The sequence below is a fragment of the Cyrtonyx montezumae genome, unplaced genomic scaffold (genome assembly GCF_038088225.1).
Source record: "Cyrtonyx montezumae isolate F1298 unplaced genomic scaffold, pur_monq_1.0 scaffold_4, whole genome shotgun sequence".
Taxonomy (NCBI): domain Eukaryota; kingdom Metazoa; phylum Chordata; class Aves; order Galliformes; family Odontophoridae; genus Cyrtonyx; species Cyrtonyx montezumae.
The window spans coordinates 11,228,903-11,244,460 of record NW_027072045.1 but is presented as its reverse complement, the minus strand read 5'-3'; the positions used below and the strand labels follow the sequence as shown (position 1 = coordinate 11,244,460).

General features: G+C 42.9%; 1 protein-coding gene across 5 annotated transcripts in view; it reads right to left on the bottom strand.

The window, feature by feature from the left end:
• Window positions 1-15,558, bottom strand: part of SH3PXD2A (SH3 and PX domains 2A) — a 228,968-nt gene that overhangs the window by 7,506 nt on the left and 205,904 nt on the right. For all 5 annotated transcript variants that reach the window (XM_065746041.1, XM_065746044.1, XM_065746043.1 and 2 more), the window contains 2 exons: window positions 6,508-6,625; window positions 717-1,048 (listed from right to left, as the gene is read on the bottom strand). In XM_065746041.1, the coding sequence (XP_065602113.1) occupies window positions 717-1,048; window positions 6,508-6,625 (450 nt within the window). The remainder of the gene's footprint in view (window positions 1-716; window positions 1,049-6,507; window positions 6,626-15,558) is intronic.

Below are 15,558 nucleotides of genomic sequence, written 5' to 3'. Positions count from 1 at the left end.
GGAAACTATGAGGATATATTAGAAATACTAAGGTAACTTTGCTATTCATCTCAGCTAGGCTAGCAAATTTAAGAGGAAATCACTGCCAGAAAGTAGTGGATTGTATGTTCTGCTGGAACTGGCCAGGCCATTGGAGACAAGCCAACAAAGAATTGGCCTAGTATCTAGCTTTACCCCAGCAGTAAAAATAATCCACTATATTAGTAACATTTATACTGTCCTCTCTAAAACTATCATACCATTCCCTGCTCAGATGAGTGTTAGCATCTGCATTTTGCAGATTAAGTAGTACAAACATTATAGCAATTTGATCCCAGGAAAAGAGCAAAATGAACGAAAGATAAGATGTAAGTGGTCTCCTTGATTGGAACACACCATCATGCCATCTGAGTTACTGGGGCTGGGGGTCAGCACATTTTATGGTGTTCAGAAGAGGGAAAAAAACCTGAAATAAAATGTTAAGTCACCACATACTGGCTAAGATAAATAGGCATTAGCCTGACTTCGTATAAAGTCAAATTTTATCACTATTAAGGAATGATGGTATCTTGCAGTTCCTGCAGATCTGCAGACAACTGCAAAGGTCTACACAGCAGGCTCAGCTCTAAGGTCAGCATACACAGGACCTAATTTGACTTTAGGTAATGCCAGCCCTGAAAGATAGAAAGCAATAATTCATTGCAAGCCAGTGGAAATCCACACTATTACTGACTTACTTATCTGAGCTCTTTGTGGTGCTATCCTTGCTATAGCTGGAGATCCCTGGGCCAGTTTGGAAGCCTGCTTGTCTGGTGTCATCATGGCATTACCATTAGAGTCATTGCAAAGAATAGGCAAACTGATTTCCTTCTTGGTAATATGTGTTTCTGAGGTCTCATTTTCTGCTTGAGTTTCCTTGTCAGTGGATTTCTTGTTCAACAGGTTGCTGATCTCCATGATGTTTCCAATGATTTCCACTGGCCCAGTTAAGTTCTTTTTTCTAGATGGAAGATCATCTTTAGCCTTCTTCAGATATGAAGCTGGGGCCCAGCCCTCTTTGCCAAGATACCTGCAGGTGCAAAAGGAAATATCAACACATTAACACAGCCTTCTCACACATTCAAGGTGCAACAACAAAGGCAAAATTAATGGATGATGACATAAAACCAAACTTGGAAACCACAAAAGCTGATCTGAGCGCTCCATTTATTACCCATCTCAAAGTCAGCTCAGCTAGTAGCAAACTGCAGACTACTCTTAAAAGTCACTTATCATAAAACAGGAGTCTCTCTGGGTGAGGAATACAGTTGTTCACAAGACAAAGAGCTTCACTGTTTTTGTTTCATGTCCCATCTAGACAGTACTAGAAAAATTCAGTATTATTCCATCCAGCAAAAAAATGCAAGCCAGTGAGTATAAGATTTTAATCCTTCCAAGCAACAAATCAAAATGGAAAAGAGCTAAAATAAGAATGAAATTCATCCCCACACAGAGCCCCTACAGGCGCTCTATAAAAGGCCCTTGTGCAATCCTATCTCCTTGTAATTATAATAATGAATACTTCCCCTCCTCTCGTAACTCCAGTCCTGTCTGATCAGCTTTTTTATTTTTATGGAGAATATGGGATTCTTAAACCACTGTAGCTTCCTCCATCATTGCAAGGTTAAGAAAAAATCTGAATAGAGAAAAAAACAAACAGATTTGATGGAGACTAATTTTCCTAAACTAGCTAGGGGCTATTTGAAGAAATAAACTGGGAAATCTGAAAAGACACTCGAATCCAGTACGTGTTCCTGGAGCACCAGGCTGAGCTGCTCATGCTACACTTCAAACTGAAGTCATTCTTTCACAACTGGGCTTTTGGGAAGACGATTTTTCTAACTCCTGCCATTCCTAACACCTCAGCAGGGATTTCAGATTACAATCAGACTCCAGGGAGGACCATGTGGATGAACTCTGCTTTTCTTAATGAAACCTTAACCTGCTACAGAGTGAGTCACTGAAACCCCTCTCTCTTTAATCTTTCATGATACCCAAGGCAGGTGCTTGAACCGTAAGTGGGAAAGCAGGCCCCATTAAATTCCTGGTGCTCAGGAAATCTGCAGGAAATACAAAGGTTAAAACAGTAGGACTCTAAGGTTCTTCAATGAAAATAGAAATTCAGACTGCAGAGGAGGAAGCTGGGGGGGGGGGAGTGTGGGGGAATATCATCAAATAGTTTTCAATCAGATGCATGACTGTCATGTACAGCAAGGATTTGGGGGTTCACTGTGAGATTTCTGCACCATCTGAACACCATCCATCATGTCTGAACACTCAAGAAGGGCACTGGGACTTTATGGATCGAACAGTAAGATGTACTGCATGTTGGCTTCCTTAGACTTGTTGTTAGCATCTTGCTGTACAAAAGCAAATACAATTCCTGTACTTACAGCAAGAAGTACAAGGGTCTCTGTGTTTAAAAGCTTGCCTTTTCCTCCCCTCTCTAGATCAATATGGACACTAAACAGAGATGCTGCTGTTCCCTACAGCAGCTTCTTTCTGTCATGCATGAAGGCAAAGATAAGGCATCTTTCCTGTTCAGAGAGTTCAGCAATGTGTTTTTCCAAGGATTCTGGTATCAAAGAAAAACATCCCAAGAGCTTTGAGTGTTGTTTGCAGCAAGGAGACTAATAAAAAGTAATGAAGTGATAATGGCTTGATTTGGTTTATAACAGATATGCAACAACTAGCTACTGACACTGTATCAGTCTACACAATTCTGTCCTCTTTGAGGATTTTCAGACAAACAACAAACCAAGCTGAAAGGAAAAAAAAAGACTTCCATATGTTCCATACCCCTCTTTATGGGAAGGCATCTCAGTACCATCTTCAAATCCCGAAGACTTTTTGCTCCATCTGCTTCTGCAGTAGATGGTCTTTTTGCAGAGCTACAGACCAGTGAGTGCATCAGGTAAGTCTGCTGTTGTTGGTTTTGGAAGGCCACAGAACTTTACATGATTTGGAAATGTAAAGACTTGAGCTATGCCGGCCAGCACACTGAACACCGCAGTTCCAAAGGTTACTCTCAACAGAGCTTGATTGTGCAAAATCAGCAAGAAAAAACATTCTACATCCATCTTAGTTTGTGGGTGACTTAACACGTTTAAGATCAGAAAAACAGCAACAGGCAGGCTCTATGCTGGCTCGTTAGTTCTCCTGCCAACCTTGTGTGTTTGGATCAGCCCATGTAACCCTGCAGCTTCAGACCTCTGATCTCACACAGTTTCTCCCAATGAATAGAAGCAGCAATAGCTGAACGGTTCATAGCTCTGGGCAACATACCCTCAGCAGAGGCTGTTGGTAGCTACTCCTTCCTATGAGTCAGTAAATTCAATCTGAAGTTAATGCTGTGCAGTAGCTGCCAGCAACTGCCAGCTTATTTTTGCAGCTCCATAAAGAAAATTACGCTTATGGAAGAAGTCAGACAGACTTACACCTTAGTCCTCGAACCTGGTAATCTCAAACCCCTTTTACAAAGATCACCTCAAAGATCACTCTCACCTATAAAATGGGGAGATCAAGAATTAAGACAAAGGCCAACCAGCTTCAGAGAAGTCTTGAACCGGTAACAACCTTCACTTAACGTCCAAGAGCTGAATCACAAACATCCTTCCTTCGTTTATAATCACAACCCACTGGAAATACCTCAAACCCCAGTCTAGGTCCCTCCCAGCTCCAGGGCAGCTCAAGTGCACCTCATTCTCTTGGGCTCAGGCTCAGAACAAACAACAAAACAGAAGCAGCAGGCTGATAGCAAACCCTTTGCTTTGTGTGTTGTCATTTCAATGCAAATGGGCGCCATGAGATGACCTCCAGGTACAGGTAACAATGAAAAGCAAGATTTAAATAATGGGTGTTAATGTCATTGGGAAGTGCACAGATCTGCTGAACTCAGTGCAGCAGGATGAAGGGTCCGTGACAGAGCATTTGTTTCACTTCTCCACATCTGAAATATTTTTTTAAAGTCATAATGTACAAAATAAAGGAGAACACCAATACTGTCTCTAGCTTCTACAGCAAAGAAATGGGAGGGCTATAGAATGAGGTACAGTGATTTGGTTCCCCATGATTTCAAAACTCTCTCTGTTGATATTACATGAAGGAAAAAATGGATTCAAACCATAAGAATGTTTTTTTTTTTTTTTTTTTTTTTTTTTAAGGCAGAAATGCCTGTGTGAGTCTGAGAGTCACATCTGCTTTCCAGCTCCAGAGCACTGGAATTACTCCAGAGGGAAGCAAACCGGGGGAGGAAAAAAAAAAAGAAAAAAAAGAAAAAAGAAAAAAAAAAAAGGAAGAAAAAGAAAAAGAGGGACAGGAAATGAGGATCAGCACATGGCAAGGAATTTGGGGAAATTACATATTTAAGGTGGAACACGCTAATGTCTTTAAGGTAGATTCCATTTGCAAGCTGCTTGGGTTTGTTTTTATTTCTGGACATTTGCGTGTGTATTCCGGCTCTGCTATCCAGCTCAGCAGACAACAAGGCAGCAGGATTCAGCTGCAGCCTCTTCCCACTTCCCTGAATGCTCACTGCAGGAGAGGGAGTTGTGCTCAGTGCTCAGAATGCAGAATTGTTGAGGATCAGGAACCTTTTTTCTGAATGGTCCCGAACAGTATCATTGGGGCTTAAGCCTAATAAATAGCACAAGAAGTTCAAGACAGTTTGAGCTGCAAAGGAGGAGCTTGCCAGGGACAGATCACTGCATCAACATTTCTCAAAGTGTTGCTGGTGGGGAAAAAAAGTTTCTAAGAGCTGACTAAACCTTGAGCCAGAGGGCAGAGCAGTACTCTAAAGCGGCAGAAGATGACTGACACCAAAGCACCCAACACACTCATATGGGGAAGAGCTAACCCACCTTTCAACAAAACAGAGGCTGCTCAACCCGAAATGTCTCTTTAAAAAGAAAAGCCAAGGGCATGCTGCATTCCCAGCCTAACGTGGAGAGGGTGGGGAACCCACTGCTCTTCAAGCAGATGAATGTGAAGGAGCCACTTCAGCAAGTGTCAGTGTATGCCAGATTGCACTTCTACTGTACAGCCTGACAAGCACACACTTGTGCTTTAGTTTCTAGAAAAACGTGTGGCTAGTTGAAAGGAGACTGCAAGGGAAAAGAAAAAAAGGGACTTCTATTTGTTGTAGAGCTGTTGGCAAGGCAAGGGGGAATCTACAGTAGTAATACAGCTACATTTCAAAGAACACTGAACTAAATCAGAGATCTCTTGCATTGCTTCTTCCCTCACAAAACCTACGTGCTCTTGGCTCCTCTATCTGCAGCTTTGGATTCCACTCCCGTGAATGATTAAAGAAGAAAAAAATGTGACCTGACCAAACCCATACATTCTGAGTGCCTCCTATCTAGAGTACTTTCCTGACTCTGCTGCTATCTTTATTAGCTTCTTCCCTCTATGGGAGCATTAGATGGAAGACAAAAATCTATTTTCTAACTATGGGACATCAAGAAAAATAACAACATTGCTTTGGTCAGCAATTTCATAGCCCTCGTCCATAGTTAATGAATCCTGCAGAGCTCAAACAAAAGCAAGTTATGGCTTGAGGAAGAAAAGGGGAAAATCATTAAAATTACACGCTGAACAGAAAGATGACTTCATGAGATGTTCTGCACTGGCTGAGAAATAAACCTGCATTTTTAAGCTACCTGTTGTATCACTTCTTGTTTAAAAGGACATGAGATGTCATAATACTGCCAGATCCATGCACCTGAGGAAAGCATTTGTTACAAAGAGGCAGAATCCTATGTGCTGTGTATGCCTAGATGGAGAAAGCTTTTAAAGTACTGACACCTTATATCCCTATTTTATGCATGCTTAACATATATTTTTCCAGAAAAATCTCCTTGTAAAGTGCTTAAGTCACAAGCCTCTATGACTGTATTTCAAATACATAAAGTTAGACACATGACAATAACTTCACCAGCCCTTAGAACACAGTCCTTTGACATTCTTGAGTGCCCAGTCTGGATAAGCAGAAGTCAGATGAATTAGCTGAAGTGTCAATAAGTTTCATGAGGAGCAATAACCAGAAAACTGACCTTTTGTCCCTGAAGACAGCACCATCTACCCCAAACAGCTCAACAGACCACCATCAGCCTTTTAGCACTGCTATAAATGATTTAAATGTGCTGCAGAAAAACTGACACTGGAAACAGATTAAAATTACACACAAAAGAAATCCTTGTCAGGGCTGTCATATCAACTCAGATATGGGCTTTCAACTTGAAGGAAGAAAAAAGTTTCCACAGGTTAAGGAATTTCCCCACTGGAATAGTCTAAAGCATATGCTGCAGCATTATTTTAATCAACATCACATTGTCTTTGCCTTTTCTTTACATTTCTTCAAGATGCAGTACAGATAATCTGGGTTTCCTTACCCAGCTACAGAATTAGTTAAGTGCTAACATGAAGTGAACAATAAGAAAAGTTCACTGCCACAGGCCCTGCAGAAACATGGCTGTGCAGCTTCTTTACCTTATGTACCACCATCCTTCCAGGTTCTTTTGGATGACCTCCACGGTGACCCCTTTTTCGAACCCAATCTCATCCTTCCCCTGGCTGGCGTATGGCTGGATAGTGACATATTTCTCTTCTAGTGAAGGGAGAAAAGGCAACATCAGTTAGGGTCAGAATTAGTCCAGCTGTTTTTCTGTTCTGCCTGCTTTTAAACTGTTACACAGTGATTACGTGGAGCCATTGCAAAAGGCGGAGCCCAGCTCAGGGGCCCACTGATTATTTATGCTGACGACATGATAGATAATCAGCCCCTTGCCACTACCCTGCTGCTGATAATCACAAAGCATTTCCATGCCAATAATGACACACAGTCCCCTGAGAGCTTCCCCCTCCCCTCCCCATGTTCCTCAAGCGGGTAAGAGAGAGGATTTGTATCTGGACTTCACTCCCATACTGTAACTTGACAGAATCGACCCAGCTGCCAAATCAGCCGAGCGTCACTGCAGGAGCTCCAGCCAGTTGGCTCTTTTGAACACGTACATGGCTGCACGAAGTGTTGTGTTACTGAAACCTGAGCCCCAGGTCCCCAGAGGGACAGATGCTCCCTAGCACGGAGGGGCAGGCCCGTCACGCTGCTCTCCCTGCACTTCCAGAGCAGCATGAAGTGGCAGGAATGAGCTTGAACCAGCATTTAAAGAAGCGACCTATGAACAGAAGGGTTTTGTGTTTAATAGGAGACCATAAAGCATCTTGCGGTCATGGGTTGTGAAGTGTTTGCAAACTGTTTGCAAACACACTTTTGCAAGACCTCACGCCAGAGAAGTACACAAGGGGCAGTGGTAAAAGAGAAGAAACCCAAGAAATACTTCAAAGGCATAGCCTAGATTTCAAGTGTGGTCTTTGAGCCAAACACCCTATTCATCTCCAGCAGTTATCACCCTTCCAGGCTGGGCAGAGGTGAGCAGATGAGCTGAGCCCAAGCCAAAAGGCATAGCAAACAGTCACCATCTCAGCATCCTCACCCACCCACAGAGTTATCTCCTGCAGCATCTCGTGTTCTAGGTCAATCTTTCCACTGTTACCTTGAAAAAGTACAGTTGGCCTTGAAATCAATTAACAAAGTCCTACCCTGAACCCAAGCCACAGTGCATTTAACAGCATGAGTTTCTGTGGCTAGATCAGAGCAGGGAAGACCATCACTGAAGTACTCCCCAGCAGCCTTCCCAGCAGTTTGTGCTGGTAAGCTCAAGGCACAGCCAGAACAGAGGGTTGTGCATGGGCAGGAAATTAAGTGAATCCAGAGTTGCTAATTGCTACAGAACAAAGGAGCTATGAGAAGGTTGAGGCAAGCACTTTTAGGGAGAGAGAAGCAGACCCAACAAGCTGTTGGGTTTTGTGGCTCAACTCCATTTTGTTGCTGGGTGAAGTATGGAAAATTGAAAGAAAAATTCTTACTGAGACAGACTAAGAAACACCTGAGAAATGGGGAAAGAAGTTGGCAGGCCACCTGATGGCAGAAAACTCAGCAAAATGACATCTGAAATCAACTCCTTTCAATGGGATGCACTGGATCCTATTTCTGACAGAGCAGAACCTGTCAAAACCTTTGCCTCCAATACTCTCTTCTACACCCTGCTAATGCAATTACTTTATTACTGATAAGGAATCAATACAGCACCTTCCCCACAGACATACTCTGCTACAAGATGGGGTCTGATGAGTGCTGAAGCAGCTAATGAAACCTGGCTTCAGAGTCTCAGGAGAGTTTTCCTTGCCGCATTCCTGCTCTGCACAGAAAAGGCAGACTTGTCTTTAATCTATTTAAAGTGATTCCTGCTGATGGAGTTGCATGTCTAGTTTTGTCATCCACAAAACCCGAAGGACTAAGCTGAAATCAGGAAAATCCCTGGATAGAGGAGATGGCCAAAAAGAAATTCAGGTACAGAGCTGCAACACAGTCCACAAAAACATTGCACTAGACACTTGCAGGGACATTTCTAGGATGGCTACAAAGTGCTTTGTTAGCACTGGAAGAAGGCTTTGCTTGGTCTCCCCCACATCAAAGCTGCTCTATAACCAATGCTGTTGGAGCTCCCCCTTGCCACTACAGCTACAGCAGAGTCTCCGTTTCCTTTATTTTCTTCCTCACATGCACCCACTGTAGCTAAAGCCAGCTACTCAGCTAGTTCCAGCTCCTCTTGCCAGACAGAGTAGTCCTACTGTCCCCAGGTGGATGTGACCTCCATCCTGCAGAGGACAGGGGAATGCATGACTCAGGCACTCATGCCTGCATTTGCAGCAGAGCCTTCCAAACTCTTGCTCCAGCAGTCTCTGGTGGCTGACGAATAGCCACAATGGTCACCCAAAAACTCCAGCAGCAGCATATCTTGGTTCAAAAATGCAGGTGAAACCAAAGTTTGGGGAAAGGGTCCTTTGCAAACCAGGATGCAATCACCTTCTGAACATTAGATCTCTTCCTACCCTACTCAAAACACTGTTTGAATTCTATGCAGGTCATCCCATCCAGGGGGTCATAACACTAGGATGCACAGGGGAGACTGGTGGGTCTCTCTGAGCTGCCACTGTCTGTCTTATACTGTCCAGGAACACCTTCATTCTCAGATTTCCAGTCTTGTAGCTTTCAACTCCCCTTAGAGAGAGAGGCTTCAGGAGATTCCTCTCTGCAAAGAGGGAAGGTAAAGTTAGAAAAAAAAAAAAAAAAAAGAGACTGAATGGAAGTGGAAGGCTGAGAAGTTCTGCCATGAAGCAAGACAATCGTAGCTGGGTAAAAATCCATTCAAAAAAGTGTGTCCTACAACATTTGTCTTTAGCAGTTCTATTTTTAAGCGTACAGATCAAAAACAGGAAGGCACCATTAAAATTTCCCCTTGCAAAGTGCTTTCAAAGCAAAAATTATGGTCGTTTCCAAGATTACACACGTTTGGTTTCTGTCAGTGGTGCAGAGGATACCACAAACACACATGAGGTTTGTAACTTAAACAGTATTCTGAAGACACAGGTCCCTTTGCAACCCAAGAGTAATTCTGGTTTGCTTCTCAGAGACTGTCTCCAGCCAGAGGTTGTTACGCATAAACCAACATTTGCTGGAGGGAGCAGTGGAGCTTTCAATACATGTGTCACTTAAGAGGATTGATGTAGCATTCAACATATCAGATTACTATTTGCAAGTCTTTAAGAGAAGATATTTGACACTTTATGATTGATATGAAAAGTTACTGGAAAGACTTAACACAGATGAATGGCTTCATGAGAGACTCAGCAGAGCAGCAGCCAGTGGCAAGGCACTGCATTGAATTACACTGACAATTCTGAAATGCTGCTTTTGTTCAGATACTGTGACAGGCAACAGTATAGAACACATGGCAGTGAACCATCACAGACTCACCAACAAAGTTATGTGCCCAGATCTGCAAAGAATTCTCAAGTGTTTAATCCTGATTCATCAAGTTTTGACTTAACAATTACTGACAAAAAAAAAAGAAAAATACAAGCAAGAATATAATTTGTATTCCCCAGTTGCAGATTCCATTACATCAACTTCACTGTTGAGGTCAAGTGGGCAGAATAAGCATTATGTGATAGAAACACATACACCAGCTACAGAGTTGTATTCTGGAAATAAAGAGATAAGAGTCCAATTCCCCTTCAGGATCAGCTGAAAACACAGACACATCTGTTCTTAGTATGTGACATTCAGAGTTCTGTTAATAGCTCAATCAGACAACCTCACTTATATTTCTGTATTTCTAGTTTGCAGGTCAAAGACATCTTCCTCAGATGAACTGAAGGAGATACCTCAACTGGAATTTCAGCTACATGTGTAGATCTGAGCAAGGTACGCATCAAGAAGCAAAACTTGCTTGGCAGAGAGATGCAATAAAAACCCGTCACGCCATGCATTATCCAACTGCAACTCACTTAGCTTGCAAGGGAAGGATTAGTATGTACCATTTTTTCCTCCTGGACACTGACACATTTAAAACACACACAACAAGAAGTCCTGCCCTATTCGGACTACCAGACCCACACCACCCACTTGGAGCGTTCCCAGGGCTTCTGCCAGCCCACTGCTGAGTCCACTTCTTACTACAAAATCCCACTTCTCCATTGGCCTTTCTCCTCCTTCCTTTTCTTCCCCCCCAAAGGCAGGCTCCTATATTACTGTTTTTTCCTAAAGGCTCCTCAGGAAAGGCAGTAGAAGCTTGGAAGCAAAATTTAGAGAAGCTGAGAGCTGAGGCCTTTCACTGATTACAGTTTGGTGATGGTGCAGCTTCTGCTAGCTTTGAGATCAGAGCCCTGTTTGAGACTGCTGGAAGCAACAAAAAAGCAATTCACATCACACAATCCAAAACCAGGCCAGGACAATTTAAGAGTGCCCATGCATCTTCTTCTACCTATTTTCAGATGCAGTTTGATGAAGTGCAACTTTTTGCATTAGAAGTACTTATAATATTTTTTTTAAATCATAATTTAAATCTGAGCAAGTGTACCTACAGACACCTTGGCAATGTTCATCAAACAGCAAAAGGTCATTTTTGCAGCCCTAGTATAGCAGGGGCTGAAATATTTCTTCTATCTCACCCAGTCTATTTGTTGGCTATGGTGTAACACATTGGTTGGAAAAAGCTAGTGATGCCATATTTCACTTGTTATGATTTGGGAGCACTTCATGCCAATGACATTTATTCTTGTATAATGGCAAACCATGACAATAACCCGTCATGGTTATTTTTTGGCCTAGAACTAGAGCTTGTCATTAAAGAGCCAGCAGAAGCATTCATTCCACTACCCTCTCTTTAATCAGAAAACACCCAAACAGGTTCTGTTTTGTTTCCTCTGCTGTATTTTTGTCTACAGGAGAAAACAGAATCTCAAAGAAATTTTAAACATTGGATATGGCATTTTTTACACCAGGTGCCCCATTATGACAGAGGAAAAACCTCAAAACAGCTAAGATGATGTTACATCAGTTCCTGAAGAAACTATAATTGTCAGACAGAGCAAGGCACTAAACTTGACAGCTTAAGAGGTTCCTTCCAATCCCATCTGTCAAACCCAGACTTCAGATTTTACACGTGTGCTCACACACAGACACTAGAGTTATGAGGTGTCTTGAGAAAGGAACTTGGTCCCTCCTCTGGCTGTCTGGATTTATACTTACTCTCAGGTCAAGGAAAGCAGGCCTATGGTTTTACTGCTAGAGTTGTAACATAGAAGTTCAGTAGCAGTTTCCAAATCTTCCTTATTCAATCTTCCCAATTCCCTTGGCACCGGTTATTTTAGATTCCTTCTAGTCTGTCACCAAGGTAACAGCTCCTTTCCCCAACATCTTCAAAATCTTCTATCACAGCTACTCCCCTCAGCTAGACCTCAGGCCCTTCCAACTCTTTTGCACAGCCACCTCCTCTTTTGCTCCCTTCCCAGCACACTGCTGTTGCCCAGGATCACTCTGGTTCTTCAACCACTTTTCTATCAGGTGTGTCAACAAAATGAATTGCCCCATCTTGAGTTTTTAATCCTCAGGGCTACCATCTTGCTTTAATATATCACTACACACAAGTGTTCCGCTCCCGTTGCATTTCTCACTCTTCCAAATCCTTTCATCTTTCCCCACTCAGCTCCATGCCTTTCCCATGATGCCTCATCAACCTGAGTAGGCTCCCTCCTTCGTAGTATCAAATAACTCGAAAACTCTCAAATCCTTACTAAAATAAGCTTCACCTACCCCAGCTTCCTGCCTTGCCAAACAAGCTTAGTTTAGCCCTTTTCAAAAAGCTTTTAAAAATACCAAATAAGTATCACTTTCCACTGTGAAAAACCTTTTGGTCGTAATAAGATGCATGCCAAATTGCCACTTGCCCAGGCTCCTTTGATGCATGAGCACTCCTTCTTTTTGTTTAGGCTGTAAAGTATTTGGGACTGGAACCTTGCATTTATGGCAGTGAAAATACCACGCACATTTCCAGCCCTGCATAATCAGTCTCAACTCTCCCAGGCAAACAGCCAGCGCTCAGGCATTTCTGCTTCCAAGTTCTGAACGCCCTGTGTTGCACACCCCTCCTTCACCTAGATTTTAGAAGTTTGCTCTCTTCCCTCTCCATAAACAAGCGTGCAAACTATCTGCAGTGGTTCAGGAGCCAAGTAAGGGAGCAATTTCCTTTGCTCAGCTGGTGCTTGGACATGCCCCCAACTTTCTGTGACCCCAGCCTGGTTGGAAATGTCAGGGGGAGGATGGAGGGGAGCTGGGCTAGAAATTAGCCAATTAACGATTTCTCAGCAAAATGCAACAGCCCCAACCCTACATCTTCCAAACCACAGAAGAATTTTCTTTCAAAATACTTTCCCCTCAGTCAGCAGTCTGCTCGCCCTCCCCACTTCGTCAGACCTGCTTCTGGAAAAAGTCTCCCTGCTCCAGAGTGAGACACGACGACTCAACACTGGCTGTGCTTTCCTTCTCTAAATATTCTGCAGGGAAAATAACTAGCCACAGCTATCAAATATGATCATCTGCAGGCAAGAGTCCTTCAGCTTTTGTCTCTCCCCCATTCCTTCCTGTCCCCTTCTTTTTTCTTTTTTTTCTTTAAATAGCAGAAAACATCATGCCAACACACATACACAGAAAGAATAATGACACTTCTTCTGAACAGTTCTGCATTACACATGCTTGCTCTTCAACCAGCAAGAGGTAATACACATTTACTACTTTCCTTGGAGCACAGGGGTAGGGGGGATAGGAGAAAATAAAGAAACTAAACTACATCTAGTGCTTTGTGCCAATTTGATTTAGCACTTGAAAGAGGCAGTCAGGCTGCCACAGCTGGCACACAGGCAGCAGGAGGATGCACTCGGGCAAGGAGATGGCTTCAAACTTCAAGAGCAATTTGACGGCTTCCAAGCTGCCTCCCCTCTGCTCCACCACTCTCCCAACAAGTCAGGCAAGCACTAGGAAGACCTATAGTTTCCAAGCTAGAACTTTAACTCTTCCATTGAATGGCTTATTTTTTGTGCAAGCAGCTATTCTTAAGTAATAGGTTCATTCGGCAGAAATACAGTCTGTATGTTGCTACACTGTTGGCATGAATAAATGTAAAGAACTCCCCTGCATTGTACCAGCTCCAGTGAGAGTGCTGGGCTCAAACCCAGGGAAGGAATAACTTACAGCAAATATCTGGCATATAAAACAGCACGTAAACCCCCATTTTTCCCTACCAAACTCTAATAGCACAAATGACTTCTTGTGAAATAAGCCCATAAACAATCCCAAGCCCTCTTCTAGGGGAAGTTCCAAGTAAGTGCGTTTGTAGAAACAGCATTTCACCTGGTGCAAGAGAACATGAACTCCGCAGCTTGTGGGTCCAACAAGGGTCAGTCGGAGGAAAACTACAAATGTTTAAGCTTCTCTTTGCAATCAGCATTTGTATTAAGTTGGCTCTCAAAACCACAGGCAAAAGTTTAGAAAATACACCATATTTAGAAATATTCAACTTAAAAAAAAACCACAAAAAACCTCAGCAACTACACAAGAAACATAAACCAACATAATCTTTTAGATCTGGGCACACCACAGAAGGTTTTAAAGAGAAAACTTCAGCAACAAATGTCATCTGTTTCTCTTTGTAAAAACAGACTACAGCTGTTCTCTTTGCAGATTTCTTTCCAGCTTTATAAAAGGAGCACTACTATGATATTCAATAATTTGTCTTTCATCTTTCATCTTTGCAGACCCAGCAACATTACTCCCAGATATCTGAGATTTGGGGTTGCTCAGCCTCTTAAAGGTCTTTACAAAGAGACAAAGTAAGCCTCAAGTTGTCTCCAAAATCCTGGCCTTCAGACCTATGCTTAATTTCTTTAGTAAGGGCTTAGGCAGTTTGATCTCAAAACTAGTTGGTAAAAAAGTTTCTATTTATGCTTGAGTAGCACTAATGAAGGGAAGCATCCTTTTCTGCTTGCCTTGAACTCCAGTGAACTCTCAGAGCTAACCACTCAAAAAGCTGGGACTATCTCAAGCAGAATATCGCTGGGTGGGAAGAATTTCAGCCAAAATGTTTAATTGAATTTATTTCCGAGAAAGAGGCCAAGTGGGGGAGGGGAAGCTGTTTTCCCTGCATTAAGCAGTTTTGGCAGTCTAAAGTTTGAGCAGCCTCATGTTCTTCTGTGCTTTGGAGCAAGGGCTCGAAGGCTAGCAGCAGCATGAGCACAGTTCAAGCATTCTGTCATTTCTATGCAAACCCACCCAAATTTGGCCTTGTTAGAAGCCTTTTGGGTTGGAATGGGAGGGAAAGAAGGGAAAATCAAGTCCCTCCTGACCTCACATAAACTGTGATCTGTTAGAGAGAAGTGGGCTGGACATCCATAAGGACTCATACTTCTACAACTGCAGATTGGAAGGGGTGGATGCCCACACAGGCTGCAGCCATGCCAGATGCATACTACCTCCAATATGTCCCCAAGTGCTTAGATCACTTTCTTTATTTCCCATCAACCTGCTCCTATAAGAACTCCCTATCACCCATCTCAAAAGACACCATGCACCTTCGTTTTAGCTAATGTGGCTGGTTATAGGTGAAATGCTTTGGAGGGAACTCATACAAGCATATACTCCTTGGAAGTTGCTCAGTCCTTGAGATGCTGCCATGATCTAGTTTGAGATAAAGCACATTGTCCAACACAGTTTGAAACCCTGTACTGTTTGGGCCTAAAAGGGAAGAAATTTTTGCAGAGCGAGACAAAGGCTGGGATAGGAGAGACTGTGTGGTGGGGAAGACTGCCAGGGAAGACAACATGACACCAGCCAGAGGGCAGCGCTGGAAAAGATGTACACGCAGACAATGGGTGGAAGAGGGAAAAGAGGGAAATGCAACTTAGATCCTTGCGTGCTACCAGTGCAATCTGCTGCAGGACTGATCCTGTAGCCTTAACATTTTTAGAGTTTTGTTTGTGATATAGTATGAATAGGAAAGAAAGCATATGTTTAAACTGGTAAACAGTGCTTAGAAAACTGATTCTCCAAAGTCCTCCTAGTTAAATTCTCAGGATGCATCTGGC